Source organism: Kogia breviceps, chromosome 10 (genome assembly GCF_026419965.1).
Source record: "Kogia breviceps isolate mKogBre1 chromosome 10, mKogBre1 haplotype 1, whole genome shotgun sequence".
In the NCBI taxonomy this organism is placed as follows: Eukaryota; Metazoa; Chordata; class Mammalia; order Artiodactyla; family Physeteridae; genus Kogia; species Kogia breviceps.
The window spans coordinates 39701951-39722231 of NC_081319.1; the positions used below are offsets into that span (position 1 = coordinate 39701951).

The 20281-nt window shown below is 43.5% G+C and overlaps 1 protein-coding gene across 1 annotated transcript in view; it reads left to right on the forward strand.

The window, feature by feature from the left end:
- Positions 1-11706: 11706 nt before the first annotated feature.
- The window catches only part of SLC25A20 (solute carrier family 25 member 20), a 32504-nt gene continuing 23929 nt past the window's right edge, over positions 11707-20281 (forward strand). Inside the window, exons 1-2 of the mRNA XM_059077069.2 lie at positions 11707-12014; positions 18598-18690. Coding sequence (XP_058933052.1) covers positions 11910-12014; positions 18598-18690 — 198 coding nt within the window. The 5' untranslated portion in view covers positions 11707-11909. The remainder of the gene's footprint in view (positions 12015-18597; positions 18691-20281) is intronic.

Consider the following 20281-nt stretch of genomic DNA (forward strand, 5'->3'; position numbering starts at 1 on the left):
CACCCATACATGAGTCATGTATACACTGATATTCAAAATATTCAAGATATCGATGTGTAATGGACTCTCTTATTTTTAGTTCTTGCTTCTTGCATGCATTCGTGTATTTCTTTTTTTTTTTTTCGTGTATTTCTTATACATGATTTTCAGCTTCCTGTTTAATTCAGAGCCTGTACCCAAGTCAGGTGCATTCAAATACTAGAAAGCCCCACATTAATTTGGAGTGAAAATTAGTAGTAATGAGTAACATATTGTAGGGTTGTGAATTTTATGCATTAACAATGTAAAAGTCTATAATCCAGTGTACCTATTTGTTATGACAAAACGTATAATCCCTTTATATCATGACACTAGCGAAGGACCCAAAATATATTTTCTGCTAATGAAATCTCTTTAATTAGAAGCCTTCACTTTGGGTCACTGGTAATAAATCCTCTCCAGTGAATAAAAGGGAACAATCAGTTTTTCTGTGTAATTATTGCATTTGCAAAATAGAGAATGAGGTCATTCACATATCAAGTACACAGGTGTGTGTACAATATATTGGAATCCAGTGTACAATCCTTATTTGTTCTCCTGTCTTGCCCCTCTTAAAGCTGAGTTTCTTAAGGGCACAGGTCCAACCTTGTTTTCAATATTACTCTATTAAATAGGTGTTTATTGGGCTGATGCTAATACCATTATTCTTAACTACTGACAATTTCTCCCCAGGAAATAAGGATTTAAAAATTAGGCCAGGGGCTTCCTTGGTGGCACAGTGGTTGAGAGTCCACCTGCCGATGCAGGGGACACGGGTTCGTGCCCTGGTCCAGGAAGATCCCACATGCCGTGGAGCGGCTAGGCCGGTGAGTCATGGCCGCTGAGCCTGCGCGTCCGGAACCTGTGCTCCACAATGGGAGGGGGCACGGCAGTGGGAGGCCCGCGTACCACAAAAAAATTAAAAATTTTTTTTTTTAAATTAGGCCAAAACATTTAAAGGTACAGATAAAATTATGTGCACATGTATGTGCTTTAGAATGGTGATTCTATAGGAAAAAGTTTGCAGCATCCCATATGTCCAAAAGTAAAGGTTTGTTAAATTATGGTAAAATATACAATAAAGAAAACCATTAACAATTAGGCTGTACTGAGGCATCTATTAACAAGGAAAGGTATCTGTGATATGAATAGGATATGAAATGATGTGTGTAGTATTCTGTTTTCAAAATAAATTTGCACATAAGATATATAAATATAAAATATAATGTCTCTCTTGGTTTCTGTGGCACAGGAATCTGGACAGGCTACAGTGGGAATGATTTGTTTTAGCCCCTTGATGTCTGGGGCCTCAGCTAGAAGACTAAAATTTCTTAGCCAATATCAGACAATTTTTCTTTTGTATAAACTTTAGATTCAGAATGATGTGTTTTCACTTTTGAAAATTCACTGGAGAGCATTGAATTTCTAAGAATAACTTAAGGGTAGTACTGATATCCTCAATATTGAGTCTTTGCATCCAAGGAATAGAGTATTTCTTCACAGTTTTTCTTTTATGTATTTGAATTGTTACAGTTTTATTCACATGGATCTTTGGTTGGGTCTTGCATACATTGTGGGTTTTGCTATTATTCTGAATAGGATTCTTTCTTCATGTTTTCTAATTGGTTATTGTTAATGTATCAAAACGTTATTGCTTTCCAACATTGTTCTTTGTCTGTCTCCTTACTTAGCTTGCTTATTAGTTTTAGTGGATTTTCAACTGATTCTCTTCAATTTTCAAAGTGAGCATTTGGATCATTTGAAAATAGGGATATTTTGGACTCTTAATTTTTAATTTTTTAATTTATTTTCTTCCTTTTCTTTTCTCCCTCTTTTTCACCTCCCTCTTTAATCCCCTCCCTCTTTTCTCCTTTCTTTCTTCCTTGCTTTCCTACTTCCTTCCCTCCCTCCCTTACTATTGGTAATTTTGCATTAGCTACCATGTCCAGTAAAACGTTAAGCAGTAATCATGATTTAAAAACATCTTTACCTTTGTTCCTGTCATGAATAGGAAAGTTTCTAATATTTCACCATTAAATAATTTTGTTAAGAAAAATACGGTAATTACTAGTTTGCTTTAAAAAAAAGGTAGTTATTTTTGTCTATTACAAGGGTGATTACTTCAAATCTTTTTTTTTTCCTTTTTTTAGGTGAAGGAAAACGAAGAGAATTTACTGCCTTTAAAGTAAATGCTAATTTTTTTTCAGGTAAAAGGAAAATGATAACAGAGTGAAATCTGGAACTTTACAAATTAAGGAAGATAAATTGGAATGATAAATATCTGCGTTAGTTTTCTAGGACGGCCATAACAAATTACTATAAACCTAGTAGCTTAAAACAACAGAACTTTATTCCCTCATAGACTCAGCTTCTGGTTGCTGTAAGCCTAAGAATTTGTCCGTTTCTTCCAGGTTGGCCATTTTATTGGCATATAGTTACTTGTAGTAATCTCTCATGATCCTTTGTATTTCTGCAGTGTCACTTGTTACTTCACCTTTTTCATTTCTAATTCTGTTGATCTGAGTCTTCTTTTTTTTCTTGATGAGTCTGGCTAATGGTTTATCAATTTTGTTTATCATCTCAAAGAAACGGCTTTTAGTTTTATTGATCTTTGCTATTGTTTCCTTCATTTCTTTTTCATTTATTTCTTATCTGATCTTTATGATTTCTTTCCTTCTGCTAACTTTGTTTTTTGTTGTTGTTCTTCTTTCTCTAATTGCTTTAGGTGTAAGGTTAGGTTGTTTATTTGAGATTTTTCTTGTTTCTTGAGGTAGGATTGTATTGCTATAAACTTCCCTGTCAGAACTGCTTTTGGTGCATCCCATAGGTTTTGGGCCACTGTGTTTTCATTGCCATTTGTTTCTAGGTATTTTTTGATTTCCTCTTTGATTTCTTCAGTGATCTCTTGGTTATTTAGTACTGTATTGTTTAGCCTCCATGTGTTTGTATTTTTTACAGTTTTGTTTCCTGTAATTGATATCTAGTCTCATAGGGTTGTGGTTGGAAAAGATACTTGATACAATTTCAATTTTCTTAAATTTACCAAGGCTTGATTTGTGACCTAAGATATGATCTATCCTGGAGAATGTCCCATGAGCTTGAGAAGAAATACACTTGAGAAGAAAGTGTATTCTGTTGTTTTTGGATGGAATGTCCTATAAACATCAATTAAGTCCATCTTGTTTAATGTGTCATTTAAAGCTTGTGTTTCCTTATTTATTTTCATTTTAGTTGATCTGTCCATTGGTGAAAGTAGGGTGTTAAAGTCCCCTACTATGATTGTGTTACTGTCAATTTCCCCTTTTACAGCTGTTAGCAGTTGCCTTATGTATTGAGGTGCTCCTATGTTGGGTGCATATATATTTATAATTGTTATATCTTCTTCTTGGATCGATCCTTTGATCATTACGAAGTATCCTTCTTTGTCTCTTGTAACATTCTTTATTTTAAAGTCTATTTTATCTGATATGAGTATTGCTATTCCAGCTTTCTTTTGATTTCCATTTGCGTGGAATATCTTTTTCCATCCCCTCACTTTCAGTCTGTATGTGTCCCTAGGTCTGAAGTGGGTCTCTTGTAGACAGCATATATATTGGTCTTGTTTTTGTATCCATTCAGCAAGCTTGTGTCTTTGGTTGGAGCATTTAATCCATTCACACTTAAGGTAGTTATCAATATGTATGTTCCTATAACCATCTTCTTCATTATTTGGGGTTTGTTATTGTAGGTCTTTTCCTTCTCTTGTGTTTCCTGACTAGAGAAGTTTCTTTAGCATTTGTTGTAAAGCTGGTTTGGTGGTGCTGAATTCTCTTAGCTTTTGCTTGTCTGTAAAGGTTTTAATTTCTCTGTCAAATCTGAATGAGATTCTTGCTGGGTAGAGTAACCTTGGTTGTAGTTTCTTCCCTTTCATCACTTTAAATATGTCCTGCCACTATTGGAAGACTCAATATTGTGAAAATAACTATACTACCCAAAGCAATCTACAGATTCAGTGCAATCCCTATCAAATTACCAGTGGCATTTTTTACAAAACTAGAACAAAAAATCTTAAAATTTGTATGGAGACACAAAAGACCCCAAATAGCCAAAGAAGTCTTGAGGGAAAAAAAATGGAGCTGGAGGAACCAGACTCCCTGACTTCAGACTATACTACAAAGCTACAGTAATCAAGACAATATGGTACTGGCACAAAAACAGAAATATAGATCAATGGAACAGGATAGGAAGCCCAGAGATAAACCCATGCAGCTATGGTCAACTAATCTATGAGAAAGGAGGCAAGGATATACAATGGAGAAAAGACAGTCTCTTCAATAAGTGGTGCTGGGAAAACTGGACAGCTACATGTAAAAGAATGAAATTAGAATGCTCCCTAACACCATACACAAAAATAAACTCAAAATGGATTAGAGACCTAAATGTAAGACCGGACACTATAAAACCCTTAGAGGAAAACATAGGAAGAACACTCTTTGACATAAATCACAGCAAGATCTTTTTGTGTGTGTGTGTGGTACACAGGCCTCTCACTGTTGTGGCCTCTCCCATTGTGGAGCACAGGCTCCGGACACGCAGGCACAGTGGCCGTGGCTCACAGGCCCAGCCGCTCTGTGGCATGTGGGATCCTCCCAGACCGGGGCACGAACCCGTGTCCCCTGCATCGGCAGGCAGTCCCTCAACCACTGCACCACCAGGGAAGCCCAGAAAGATATTTTTTGATCCACCTCCTGGAGTAATGGAAATAAAAATAAACAAATGGGACCTAGTGAAACTTAAAAGCTTTTGCAAAGCAAAGGAAACTACAAACAAAATGAAAAGCCAACCCTCAGAATGGGAGAAAATATTTGCAAATGAATCAACAAAGGATTAACCTCCAAAATATATAAACAGCTCATGCAGCTCAATATTAAAAAACCAAACAACCCAATCCAAAACTGGGCAGAAGGCTAAATAAACATTTCTCCAAAGAAGACATACAGATGGCCAAGACACACGAAAAGCTGCTCAACATCACTAATTATTAGAGAAATGCAAATCAGAACTACAATGAACCTCACACCAGTTAGAATGGACATCATCAGAAAATCTACAAACAAATGCTGGAGAGGGTGTGAAGAAAAGGGAACCCTCTTGCACTGTTGATGGGAAAGTAAATTGATACAGCCACTATGGAGAACAGTATAGAGGTTCCTTAAAAAACTAAAAATAGAATTACCATATGACCCAACAATCCCACTACTGGGCATCTACCCAGAGAAAACCATAATTCAAAAGGATACATGCACCCCAGTGTTCATCGCAGCATTATTTACAATAGCCAGGTCATGGAAGCAACCTACATGCCCATTGAAAGATAAATCGATAAAGAAGATATGGTACATACATACAATGGAATATTACTCAGCCATAAAAAGGAACAAAATTGGGTCATTTGTAGAGACATGGATGGATCTAGAGACTGTCATACAGAGTGAAGGAAGTCAGAAAGAGAAAAACAAATATTGCATATTTACTCATATATGTGGAACCTAAAAAAAATGGTACAGATGAACTGGTTTGCAGGGCAGAAATAGAGACACAGATGTAGAGAACAAATGTATGGATACCAAGGGGGGAAAGTGGCGGGGGGGTGGGGTGTGTGTGTGATGAATTGGGAGATTGGGATTAACATGTATACACTAATATGTATAAAATGGATAACTAATAAGAACCTGCTGTATAAAAAAATAAAATTCAAAAATTTGAAAAAAAAGAAATTGCTAATAAAAATAAATAATAAATAGATAATAAATAAATATGTCCTGCCACTCCCTTCTGGCTTGCACAGTTTCTACTGAAAGATCAGCTGTTAACCTTATGGGTATTCCCTTGTATGTTATTTGTTGTTTTTCCCTTGCTGCTTTTAATATTTTTTCTTTGTATTTAATTTTTTTCTTTTTTTTTTTGGTGGTACGTGGGCCTCTCACTGTTGTGGCCTCTCCCGTTGCGGAGCACAGGCTCCGGGCGCGCAGGCTCAGCAGCCATGGCTCACGGGCCCAGCCGTTCCGCGGCATGTGGGATCTTCCCGGACCGGGGCACGAACCCGTGTCCCCTGCATTGGCAGGCGGATTCTCAACCACTGCACCACCAGGGAAGCCCTGTATTTAATTTTTGATAGTTTGATTAATATGTGTCTTGGCGTTTTTCTCCTTGGATTTATCCTGTATGGGACTCTCTGTGCTTCCTGGACTTGATTCACTATTTCCTTTCCCATATTAGGGAAATTTTCAACTATAATCTCTTCAAATATTTTCTCAATCCCTTTCTTTTTCTCTTCTTCTTCTGGGACCCCTATAATTTGAATATTGGTGGGCTTAATGTTGTCCCAGAGGTCTCTGAGACTGTTCTCAATTATTTTCATTCTTTTTTCTTTATTTTGCTCTGCAGTAGTTATTTCCACTATTTTATCTTCCAGGTCACTTACCCGTTCTTTTGCCTCAGTTGTTCTGCTATTGATTCCTTCTAGAGAATTTTTTATTTCATTTATTGTGTTGTTCATCATTATTTGTTTGCTCTTTAGTTCTTCTAGGTCTTTGTCAAACATTTCTTGTATTTTCTACATTCTATTTCCAAGATTTTGGATCATCTTTACTATCATTACTCTGAATTCTTTTTCAGGCAGACTGCCTATTTCCTCTTCATTTGTTAGGTCTGGTGGGTTTTTACCTTGCTCCTTAATCTGCTGCATAACTTACTGTGTTTGGGGTGTTCTTTTCATAGGCTGCTGGTTCGTAGTTCCCATTGTTTTTGGTATCTGCCCCCAGTGGGTGAGTTTGGTTCAGTGGCTTGTGTAGGCTTCCTGGTGGAGGAGACTGGTTCCTATGTTCTGTTGGATGAGGCTGGATCTTGTCTTTCTTGTGGCCAGGATCGAGTCCGGTGGTGAGTTTTGTGGTGTCTGCGAGCTTATTATGATTTTAGGCACCTCTCTGCTAAAGGGTGGGGTTGTGTTCCTGTCTTGCTAGTTGTTTGGCATGGGGTGTCCAGCACTGGAGCTTGCTGGTCGTTGAGTGGAGCTGGGTCTTAGCTTTGTGACAGAGATCTCTGGAAGAGCTCTCGCCAGTTGATATTACATGGGGCCGGGAGGTGTCTGGTGGTCCAGTGTGCTGAACTCAGCTCTCCCACCTCCGAGGCCCAGGCCTCACACCCGGGCGGAGCACCAAGACCCTGTCAGGCTGTCACGGCTCTAACATTATATCTAGTGGTAATGCAGACTAGAACAGCTCTTCTGGAAACATTTGGCAGTTAAACATACACCTATCACATCTGGTTCCTAGGTACTTACTCAGGCTTGTGAGAGGAGAGTGACTACCTCCTGCGCAGTAAGAAGGAATTTGGCAGGAGTTTGGGGATTGTTCTATGTCCTGTTTGTGTGGAGCTTACATGAATCTGTGCATGTGTGGGGAATTCCCTGGCTGTCCAATGCTTAGGACTCCGTGCTTTCACTGTTGAGGGCCCAGGTTTAATCCCTGGTTGGGGAACTCTGGAGAATCCAGCCTGGATGGGAATGGCCAGGCACCAGGGGCCACACACAAGTGGCTCTTCCTGGCAGAGGGTTCCAAAGGATGAACAATGCTCACTGCAGCCCTCAGTGGATCGCAAAGGAGGACAGGGTTCAAATGGGAAAGCAGCGTTGTCACTCCCGGAGAAGACAACAGAGCGCCCTCGGGAGTTTTCAATTCTCTGCTGTAGGCAGCCAAGTGGACTACTTCAAATCTTAAGTTTACAATTTTATGTTCTTTTGCTTTTGGTTTTTTTTTTTTTTTTTTTTTTTTTTTTGTGGTATGCGGGCCTCACTGTTGTGGCCTCTCCCGTTGTGGAGCACAGGCTCCGGACGCTCAGGCTCAGCGGCCATGGCTCACGGGCCCAGCCGCTCCGCGGCATGTGGGATCTTCCCAGACCGGGGCACGAACCCGTGTCTCCTGCATCGGCAGGCGGATTCTCAACCACTGCGCCACCAGGGAAGCCCTGCTTTTGGTTTTATTTTGGTTTTGGTAAGGAATGATGTTGAATACTACTGTTGCAGGTTGGACTTTCTGGAAGCAAATATTGAGATGGAGTTTGGGGAGCAAGCTATTTATTAGGGACCAACATATGTAAAGCGAAGCAGAATTATATATTTATTTTGTTTGTTTTTCAGCTGTGTTGGATCTTTGTTGCTGCGTGCGGGCTTTCTTTAGTTGTGATGAGCGGGGGCTACTCTGTTGCGGTGCGTGGGCTTCTCATTGAGGTGGCTTTTCTTGTTGCGGAGCACGGACTCTAGGCACATGGGCTTCAGTAGTTGTGGCTCACAGGCTCTAGAGTGCAGGCTCAGTAGTTGTGGCGCACGGGCTTAGTTGCTCCGCGGCATGTGGAATCTTCCCAGACCAGCGTTTGAACCTGTGTCCCCTGCACTGGCAGGTGGATTCTTAACCACTGCACCACCAGGGAATCCCGGGAAGCAGAATTAGGCAAAGGCAGAAGTTAAACTGTGTTGCAGGCCCAATGAAGCTGCCACCAACCTAGCAGAGAACACTGGAGTGAATATTGCCTGTCAGAGTATCTGATACCAGACAAGACTGGTCAGGCATTAAATCCCTACCTTGCTCAGTCACTGGGTGTGGGCTGTCTTGGGAAGGGTGTGACCAAAGGGGAGGCCCCTCTCATTCATGTTTGATTCCCAGGGTCTAGGAACAAGGCTTCTCATATAAGGTCCACGGATAGCTTCAGGTTCTCATGAAATTGATAGCAAACCTGGAGGTGCATATGCATGTGAACGTTTTTCTGGGGAGAGGGTGCCAGGAATTCTCCACCCCCCAAATTGCTAAGAACCACATGTTGGACAATGTCTAGCATATGGGCAAATTGGTATCCATCTCCTGCATCAGTGTGTTATGGAGTGGGGAGAGGAAGGATACTCTGTGCTGAAGGAGACAGGGTATGTAAAAGCCTGGCTGTCGGCGGTGGGAGGTGAGGTCAGTTAAGTAACAGGTCTGTGTGGTAAACCAGTAGAAGCTCAGTTTGCTCAGAGAGGAAGATACAGTCTAGGGAAAAATAAGGTTGAAGAAGTAAGCTAGCATGAAATTGTGAAAAACCTTGACTGCCCCTGAACCACTTATATTTTATCCTGATGCAATGAGGAACTGAAGAGGTTTTTTGGCCAGGGAATGACACAGTCAGATTAAATTTCAGATGAGTTTTCTAGCTGTGTGTAAGGCTTATCAGATGAAGAAGCAGGAAGACCATTTGTTTAGTGGATTATCAGTTACCCTATGAGGATTTAATAGAAGCTGGTGAGCTTCAGTGGAGTCCACGTTCAGGTGTGTCGGGGTTTACCAGGAGGATTTACCAGGTTTACCAGGAGGGTTTATCAGGAGGGTGGTTCTGTAACAAACACCATCTCTTCCTGAAGCTGCAGATTGACTCTAAATTAGATCCTCTTCTGCAGCCGGAGTTCTACAAGTCACAAGTGAAATAAACATCGTCCCATTACCATCGCCAATCCAGTGATGAGCATCAGGCTCAGTTAATGCCTTTACTAAGCCTCTTGTTGCACCACTGTAATTTTCCCTTAACTGGTTTCCCTGCTTCCATTCTCTCCCAAGACAAATTCATCCATCCAAAATAGATTTTCTAAAACAAATGTGATCATATCAACACTGTGCTTAAAATTCTTCCATGGGTCCCCATCCCCATCTAGAAAAAGCCTGTAACACAGAGTAAACAGGCTTTTGGGCCTTGCCCCAGCCTCCTTGCCTTCCACTCCCCTTCCACTCCCCTGGTGCCTTCTGCACCAGTCAGGCCCACTCACTTCCTGATCCCAATCCCGATCCTGTCACTAATCTTTCCACCCTTAGCACACATGGTCCATTCTCCCTATTCTAGGCTTCTTACTAGCCTGGGAGTGCCTACAGAGGAGGACTGTTGTTAGGTTAGCTTGGCAGTGAGGTTCCTGCTGTAGATAGTGGTATGTTTACTCACAGCTTTAAAAAAAAAATTATTTATTTATTTATTTTTGGCTGTGTTGGGTCTTCGTTGCTGGCCGTGGGCTTTCTCTAGTTGCAGTGAGTGGAGGCTACTTTTCATTGTGGTGTGCGGGCTTCTCATTGCGGTGGCTTCTCTTGTTGGGGAGCATGGGCTCTAGGCACGCAGGCTTCAGCACTTGTGGCATGTGGGCTCAGTAGTTGTGGCTCGTGGGCTCTAGAGCATAGGCTCAGTAGTTGTGGCACAGGTTTAGTTGCTCCACTGTATGTGGGATCTTCCTGGACCACGGCTCGAACCCGTGTCCCCTGCACTGGCAGGCGGATTCCCAACCACTGCACCACCAGGGAAGCCCTGTTCCCAGCTTTTTAATTTGATAAATTACAAACATACAGAAATGATGAAAGTGTAATATAGTGAATACCTGAATACTGTCCACCTAGAGTCAGTAAGTCAAAACATTAGCATCATCCTTAACTCCTCTCTTATGTACCTTATATTCTGTTCATTAACAATTCCTGGGCTTCCCTGGTGACGCAGTGGTTAAGAATCCGCCTGCCAATGCAGGGGACATGGGTTCGAGCCCTGGTCCAGGAAGATCCTACATGCCGCAGAGCAACTAAGCCCATGCACCACATCTGCCGAGCCTGCAATCTACAGCCCGTGAGCCACAACTACTGAAGCCCGCGCTCCTAGAGCCCGTGCTCCACAACAAGAGAAGCCACCACTATGAGAAGCCCGTGCACCACAATGAAGACCCAACGCGTCCAAAAATAAAGTAAAAGTAAATTTAAAAAAAACACAAAAAACAATTCCTTTAGGTTTTTCCTTCAGAATATATCCAGAATCCAAACACATCTCACCACCTGCTGTGCTGTGCTCTGATGAAGTCCAGCATCTCTGACCATGCCCTTAAGCCTCCTCAAGGCTCCCTGCTTTGTAGTCTATTCTCAACCCACAGAAGGAGGGATTCTATTAACTCAAAAGTCAGACTATGTCAATCCCCTGCTCAGAACCCCAGAATAGCTCCCATCTACTTCAGCGGAGAGGCTGATGTCCTTACAGTGGCACACAAAGCCCCGCTTGATATGCCAACATTACCTCCATATCTTCCTCTCCCTAACTCTGCTCTAGCCACAAAGGCCTCCAGGTGGTTCCTCAAACAGGCCAGGCACAGCCCATCTCAGGGCTTTTGCATTCTTTTCTTTTGCCTGGAAGATCTCTCCCCCTCCCCCCATATCTATGGATATATCACTTCCTCAGCTTCTCAGTTCTTGAATCCAGTCACCTTCTCAGTGAAACTGTCCTTTACTCACCTAATGAAAATTGCAAATTCCTTGCCCTCCAATACTCTCTAATCCTTTTTCCAGATTTATTTTTCTTCATAGCATTTATCACAACTTGATTCACTATGCATTTTTCACTTATTTATCTTTGTTATGGCCTGTAAGCTCCACAAGAACAGGGACCTATGTGCTGTGCTAACAGCTGTGCCTCCAGCACCTGGAAGGGCGTCTGTCACATAGCGGAGCGCAATCGACTTCTGCGGAGTGAGTGCAGGAACGGGAGCTTAAGGGAGGAAACACTCAAGTCCGAGAAGACTTCCGGGAGGAGTAAGTCCATCAACCGCCGCCACTCCCAAACACCGCCCACGAGGCGTCCGGGCCAGCCCCGCTCCCTTAAGCCACGCCCATGGAGGTGGGCTGCGGCCGGAAGCACGTCCCCTCGGCGGAAGCCGGGCCTGGCAGACGGTCTAGGCCCTCCTCCCGACCTGCCCCGGGCTCATGCCCCGCCCACCCGAAAGTGGGTGAAAGGTCGGCGGTGCTGGCGCCGCGGCTGAGGCAGTGGAGCGGGGCTGCCGGGAACCGACAGGCACGGTGACTGACGGACGGACCATGGCAGACCAGGCGAAGCCTATTAGCCCGCTCAAGAACCTGCTGGCCGGCGGCTTTGGAGGCATGTGCCTGGTATTCGTGGGGCACCCGCTGGACACGGTCAAGGTGCGAGGATGCCGGGGCGCGGGCTGGAGGGAGGAGGCTCGGGCAGGGCGCGGAAAGTAGGGTCTCCCGCGAGGCTCGGTCTGGGATAGAAGCGGGGCCCGTGGGAGCGTTCGTGAGAAGTCTAGGGAATTTCCCTTTCGGGGGTCGGGAAAACTGTTCCTCTACCCCAGAGAGCTGGACGTTGCAGAATGAGCAGCGTCTAACCGCCCACCAAGGGCTCTTGATTTTTAAAAAAAGTTTTCTGTCCGGAAGCCTCTTCTGATCTGGCGCCACTTCTTTGAGGATGGTAAAGAAAAAGCACCGCCCCAAAGCTCTGACTTCTGAAAACCCTGACATCAGCAAGGTTGAAAAAGGCGTCTGTAAATCCCACTTCAGGAAGAGAGCTAAAGACTGAGGCAAGGTTATTCCAGACATGTCTTTTGACACATTCCTCTGGGCCCAGAGTGCTCCATCACTATCTCCTTTGAACCTTTCTTGACCATCTAAAGCCTGTCGCCCCATGTTAGCCTGAGTGACCTCCTGTGGGAAGCGATGATGTCCTCAGTGACTGAGCTCCTTCCAGGGAAAGCAAGTGATCAGATTTCCCAGGGCAAGGCTGATCCCCACAACAACCTGGTGAGGAAGCCATGGTCAGATTGAGGCTCCAGGAAGGGGGAAACTCATCAGGGCTTGTTCCCTGCTTATCCTCACATTATGCATCAACTCTTTCCCCTGCAACACTTTCAGCAAGGCCTTGCTGGAGACCAAAGTCCATACCCTGTGACTTAGCATTCAGAGTTTCATCCTAGTTTTCTAACCTTATTTCTGCACACACTTGGAGGAAATTGACAGATCATGGCCAGGGTGAGCCTGTAGGGAGCAGGCATGAAGCCTGTGTAGGAGACTTATTGGAATGTTGGATTGGGTTTCCTCCACAGAGAAATTGCTTTGGGGACATTCTCCAGGCAAGTTTAGGCAGCAAGCTCTTTGCTGCCTTTCATCTAGGAGAGGATCTGGGGTCATTCTATCACAGGACCAGGATTAAAGCAACTGGGCTGGTTTGGGCACTGTGAAACACAAAATCAGATGTTTATTCAGTAATTGGTAAATGCCATGTGTGTTAGGGCTTCCCAGACAGTGGTCATTCTAAGCAGCACTGATGTAAGGGAGAATTGTCTGACCTGTCTTTCTACTCTTGATCTTGTTAGTTCTAGGCAGCTGGGGCCTCTCTTTAAAGAAAAAATGAAACCCTGTTGGTCCCTAATACAAATGTTGCTCCTACCTCCATATCCTCTTGCCCTTCCTCCCCAATCAGATGTCATTCCCAGGAAGGGCCCAAGGACCTCTGTACTGAAATGGAAATGACTGAAAATGCTCACTGCATTTTTAATAGCCAGAAAATCTTCTTTTAGCTTAAGCCAAAACCACAAATTGCCGACTACTGTCCTTTTGACCTCAAAGAGCCATGTGGCCTCCAATCAAAGCTTGGCCTAGAGGCACTTTCAGAGGTCCGAGGTGACTAACTGTGGTCTGGGAAGGCAAGAGGTGCAGCACTTCAGTTTGGAAAGGCTTTATGGCACGTGATGAAGGGCTGGCTGAGTTCTGACTGGAGAAGTAGGGAGACCCAGACATTCTGGGGAAGTAGGGGGAAGGCAGGAGTGAAGGTGGATATAGGCTTGACAGTGGGGGCAGGATGTAAAATAAGACCAGCCATGGAGGACTTTAATGTTCTTGCTGGGCCTGGGTGGCAGATGTCATGATGAGACATATGAGATTTATACAAAATCACAAAAAGGTATCAGTCAAGTTTTGGTCCATTTCTCTCTCTCTCTACTAACTTGGACAGATTGTGCCTGACCATGGAGGATCTGAAGACCAAATAAGGGATTTTGGATGCAAAGCAGCGGGAGCCTCTGGACATTTCTACTGTTGTGTCCCATAAACTCCTCAGATATGCATGTCACCTCCATTGCCTAGAGAGTGAGTTCCTTAGTGTGGGGCAAAAGGCCCTAACAAAATCAAGAATGAGAAATTTAAAGTAGTAGAGGAACAGCATGATGATGAAAATGTTGTCTTGGAAAAGTTAGTATGATAGCAGCCTGAGAAGGATTAGGAAGCAGAACTCAGAGCAGGAAAAATAGCAAGGAAAAAACCTGCAGAAGTATATAACTGGGTGTATCAGTTATCTCTGGTGGTGTAACAACTTATCCCAAAACTTAGTGGCTTAAAACAACAACAATAGGGATTTCCCTGGTGGTCCAGTGGTTGGGACTCCATACTTCCACTGCGGGGGGCACGGTTCCATCCCTCGTCAGGGAGCTAGGATCCTGCATGCAGCACAGCCAAAAAATAATAATAATAATAACACGTGTTATTATTAGGCGAGGATGTGGAGACCTCGGAACTCTTGTGCACTGTTGTTGGGAATGTAGAATTGTACAGTGACTGTGGAAAACAGTATGCCAGTTCCTCAAAAAAATTAAAAATAGGATTACTATATGATCCAGCAATTCCATTTCTGGATATATACCCAAAAGAATTGAAAGCAGGGTCTTGAAGAGATATTTGTACACCCCTGTTCATAGCAGCATTATTCATATAGCTGAAACATGGGAGCAACCCAAGTGTCCACAAATGGAAGAATGAATAAGCAAAATGTGGCATATACATACAATGGAGTGTTATTCAGCCTTAAAAAGAAGGAAATTCTGACCTTGCAACCACATGGATGAATACTGAAAACATTAGGCTAAGTGAACTAATAAACTAATTCAGTTTTATAAGACAAAAAGAATTCTGGATGGTGGTAATGGTTGTACAACATTATGAATGTATTTAATATCACTGAACTGTACACTTAAAAATGGTTGAGATGGTAAATTTTATGTGTATTTTATGACAGTAAAAAACAAAAAACAAAAAACAAAACTGGGGATTTCCCTGGTGGTCCATTGGTTAAGACTCCATGCCTCCACTGCAGGGGGCATGGGTTCGATCCCTGGTCAGGGAAGTTCCGCATGCCATGCAGTGCGGCCAAAAAAATAAAGAAATAAAATATAAAATAAAATAAAGTAAAATAGTTAAGGAAAAAAATGAGCAAAGGATCTGAATAGACATTTCTCCAAAGAAGATATACAAATGGCCAATAAAAACATGAAAAATATTCCACATCATTATCCATCATGAAAATGTAAATAAAAATCACAGTGAGATACCACCTAACACCCACTATGATGGCTATAATTAAAAATAAATAAATAACAGATGATGGGATGTGGAGAAACTGGAACATTCATACAATGCTGTTTGGAAAACAGTCTGGCAGTTCCTGAAAAGGTTAAACATAGAGTTAGCATATGACCCAGCAATTCTTCTGTGATGGTTAATTTTATGTGTCAGCTGGGCTGTGGGGTGTTCAGATATTGGTCAAACATTGTTCTGGGTGGATCTGTGAGGGTGTTTCTGGATGAGATTAGCATTTAAGGTAGACTAAGGAAAGTAGATTGCCCTCCCTAATGTGGGTGGCCCTCATCCAGTCAGTTGAAGGCCTCAATAGAACAAAAAGCTGAAACTCCTCCCTCCTGACTGATTGAGCTGGGACATTGGTCTTTTCCTGCCTTTGGACTCAAACTGAAGCATTGGCTCTTCTTGGGTCTTGAGCCTGCCAGCTGCTTTTTTTTTTTCTTAACATCTTTATTGGAGTATAATTGCTTTACAATGTTGTGTTAGTTTCTCTGCCAGCTTTTGAACTGGGACTTGAACCATCAGCTCTCGTGGTTCTCAGGTCTTCAGACTTGAACTAGAACTATCCTATTGACTTTCCTGGGTCTCCAGCTTACTGACTGCAGGTCTTAGGATTTGTCTGCCTCCATAATTGTGTGAGCCAATTCTTTATAACAAACAAACAAATAAATAAATCTACATATCCTATTGGTTCTATTTCTCTGGAGAATCTTGACCAATACAATTATGCTTGGGGACTATAATATCCAAGAGAATTGAAAACATAATATCCACACAAAAACCTGCACACAAAAGTTTATAGCACCATTATTCATAATAAAAGTGGAAAAAATATAATTTGTCATTATCTGATGAGCAGATAAACAAAACATGGTATATTTGTACAGTGGAATATTATTTATCCATAAAAAGGAATGAAGGACTGATATATTCTACAACATAGATGAACTTTGAACACATTATGCTCAGTAAAAGAAGCCAAGTGTGAAAGACCACATATTGTATGATTTATTTATATGAAATATACAGAATAGGCAAATCCATAGAGATGGAAGCTATATTAGTAATTGCCAGGGGCTGAGAGAAGAGGGGAATGGGGAGTGACTACTAATGGGTGTGGTATTTCTTTTTGGGGTGATGAAAATATTCTAAAACTGATTATCATGAAGGTGGACAACTCTGCAAATACACCAAGAAGCACGTAACTGTATACTTTATTTTTATTTATTTATTTTTTTTGTGGTACGTGGGCCTCTCACTGTTGTGGCCTCTCCCGTTGCGGAGCACAGGCTCTGGATGCGCAGGCTCAGCGGCCATGGCTCACGAGCCCAGCCGCTCCACGGCATGTGGGATCCTCCTGGACTGGGGCATGAACCCGCATCCCCTGCGTCAGCAGATGGACTCTCAACCACTGTGCCACCAGGGAAGCCCCAAACTGTATACTTTAAATGGGTGAATTTTATGGTATACGAATTATATCCTTTTTTTGTGTGTGTGTGGTATGCGGGCCTCTCATTGTTGTGGCCTCTCCCATTGAGGAGCACAGGCTCTGGACGCACAGGCTCAGCGGCCATGGCTCACGGGCCCAGCCACTCCGCAGCATGTGGGATCTTCCCAGACGAGGGCACGAAGCTGTGTCCCCTACATCAGCAGGCGGACTCTCAACCACTGCGCCAGCAGGGAAGCCCACGAATTATATCTTAATAAAGCTGTTTAAAAAAACCCAATACTGAACCAAAGACCCTGTCCTTCAACCAAAAGCAACAAAAAGCTGTTGGCCAGGACTGTACTAATCTGAAGGATTGGCTTCTGTGTGGTTCATTCACATGCTGGCAGTTAGTGCTGGCTGTTGTCAGGAGGCCTTCTTTCCTCCACACGTGACCTCTTCAGACTGCTTGAGTATCCTCATAACATGGTGGCTGACTTTCCCCCAAAGCAAGTAACCTGAGATGAAGACGGGCAGAAGCTGACCTTTCTGTCACTAGCCTTGGAGAAGTCACATAGCATCAAAACCACTACATTCTGTTCGATAGAAGTGAGTCACTGAGTTTGGCCCACATCCAAGGGGAGGGGAATTAGGATTAACTTTTGAAGGGGAATAGTATCAAAGAGTTAGTGGGGATATTTGAAAACCATCACACTGGGTAAGAATAGGTGAGGACTTGGCCTAGGAGAAGACTTCAGATGGTGAGAGGAAGAAATTAGGATTCTGGAAGAATCTTTTTTTTTTTTTTTTTTTTTTTGCAGTACGCGGGCCTCTCACTGTTGTGGCCTCTCCCGTTGCCGAGCACAGGCTCCGGACGCACAGGCTCAGCGGCCATGGCACATGGGCCCAGCCGCTCCGTGGCATGTGGGATCTTCCCGGACCGGGGCACGAACCCGTGTCCCATGCATCGACAGGCGGATTCTCAACCACTGCGCCACCAGGGAAGCCCTTCTGGAAGAATCTCGAAGGAACTCTCCAAAAGCCTTGGTGCCCATGTGAATAAGAGGAGGAGAAGTAACAGGAAGTGGTTGGATGCTAGAGTTTCAAATCCTGAGAAAGAGGGTAGCCTGATGGCTCTGGCACAAATGGGTGATGCATCAAAAGGATGAGATTCTGGAGGTGATTTGAGTAGGGAGAGCTTCTCCAGGCAGTTTGAAATGTAGCCCAAAAGGTGGGGAGAGAAGGTCTGAAGATGGCTGAGTAAAAGTTATCACTGAGCAGAATCTGAAGCCCTGGAATCTGAGTTTTCTGAAAGGGATAGTGGAACAGATGAGTAGGGTACTTAGCCTTGGAGGACTCCTGGAGTAGAAAAGGAGACAAAGGAAGGAGTACCAAGAAGGTAGGTTTAAAGTTTGAAGCATTGGATACACCAAGAGGTGGAGAAGGATGAGGACCAAGAAAAGTAGGATCAAATCCACCTCACTGCAAAATATCCTTGTTGAGCACCTTACGTAACCACCACCGACAAGGCACTTCAAATGGGTGTGGAGAGTGCCTAGAGCTGAACTGAGCTTTGCATTCACCGGCACATGATTTGAACTCACTAAACCCAGCCTCCTCATTTGTAAACTGGTAGTGCCTCTTCCACTGGATCATTGTGGGATCCATTAGATAAGAAATAAATAGCAAAAGTAAGTGGCTGAGGAAATCAGAGGAACTGTCACTTTCTCCAAAAGCATGCTACTAATGACTTGTGAGTACAGAGTTTGAATAAACTAGAGGAAAGAAATCTGAATCCAGCAGATAAAGTGAATGCTGAAGACGTGCACAGAAGTGCAACTTTCTCTGTTATGAGTTTAGCAGGCAGTTGGGCCATCGCTACTGACAGGCAGTTCTGATTCTGGGAAATGACTGTATTTTAACTTCTGGTTTCAGGTCCGACTGCAGACGCAGCCCCCAAGTTTGCCTGGACAGCCTCCCATGTATTCTGGGACCTTTGACTGTTTCCGGAAGACTCTAATGAGAGAGGTACGGAATCTTGGTGCTGGGCATTTCTCTTATTCAGAGGTACAGTTTCACAGGGTTGATTTGTTACTTCTCTGGGGGATAGGGTGACTTTGCGTAGTTCTGTTGGATGTCTAGCCTACAGCTGTGGCTCTCTCACCATGCCATCCTATGCCCTCCTATTGTCATCTCTCTGGAGTCTTTGATAGTTCCAGCTACTGTTTTATGTGAATGACTGAAGCTAATAAAATGGTTCTAAAATGGTTCTCTCTTTTGGAAGGCAGAATTTAGACCACAGGGAATTCATGAGGAATAGTTTGAGACATGAAATAGAAGAAAATGCAAATCTGGATCAGTCAGTTTGACAGGGATCAGTGTCAGAAGTTCACATAAAATCTGGAGGAAGAGTCAGCCAGTCTGAGGAACAGTGAAAGAGGCCAGCAGAGTCTTCAAACCCCTAGACTAAACTAACTAAAGGAAACTAAATTGGTTTGAGGTTATTTAATTACATAGTAATTTTTCAGATATTTCTTAAAGTGAAAACATGGGATTTTAAAAAAGGTTTTATTACTAGTGACGTTTATTACTGACTTCATTAGCACATATGTGACAAGACCTTGTTGAGAACTTTTCCTTTGTTTCCTAAAATGTAACTCTAATATGAATAAATATACATATATAGTGTTTATTAAATATGCAGAAACTGAGAAGCAGGTGTCACCCAGATAAAGAGGGGATGCTGGTGAGTGATGGACTTGGTCTGGGAGGAAGTTGCTGCCAGGGTTTCTGCAGGACCCAGGCATGGGAGGAAGATTTTGAGGTGGAGTCTACCCAGCCACCCATGTGTGAGACGGTGCTGCCTTTTCTTCTGTAAGCCTCTCTTCCTTTCATCAGCCCAAAATGGAGTCTTAACGGTGTCCAGTGGAGGCTTTGGGCTTCAAGTCAGCTAAGAGTTCTCTGCCTTTACAGAGAGGCAGGATTACATGCCTCTTGGTCAGCAAATGTTATTGAGGTGCTATTCTGTGCCTGGGCAGTGTGCTGGGTGCTGGAGGCCTGGTGAGAATGGCTAGTGTAAACCCAACTCCCTGCAGAGTTGAATAGGCTTCCTTAGTTTATATTTGTGCTTGTCTCTGGGTTTTGCTGTGCCAGATTGAGCTCTCTGCTTTCTGGTGCTGCCAGATGGGTCTTGGTTGTGCTGTGTGGAACTGGGTAGGCCAGACAGTGGAAGGAAGGCTAGAGGAGTTGTTGGGAGGTGTGGGTTTGGCCCTTAGGCCTTGGGCATCCTCTCAGCCCAGGTGGGAAGCTGTGGGAGGGGCTTTTGGGGGGCTTTGTCACATGCTGCTTTTGCAGATCCTTCTCAGAACCTTCTCTTCCTATTCACCTTTCCTATTTACCTCCTCTGCACTTTGTCCTTGGTGAGTCTGCTTAGAGCCTGTAGCAGTGCTAGACCTTTGCAGGATCTGGGAGGAGTACTGACGGGTACAGTTGTGCCCCTTGAGTTCTGGAAAGAAGATGGGTTGTGAATGTCCAGGGTCTGTAGCGAGGCAGGTTCTCCAGCCTAGGGCTGTGGACCCTCTCAGTGTGCAACTCCACCCTGTTTCTCCTGCTACTTTCT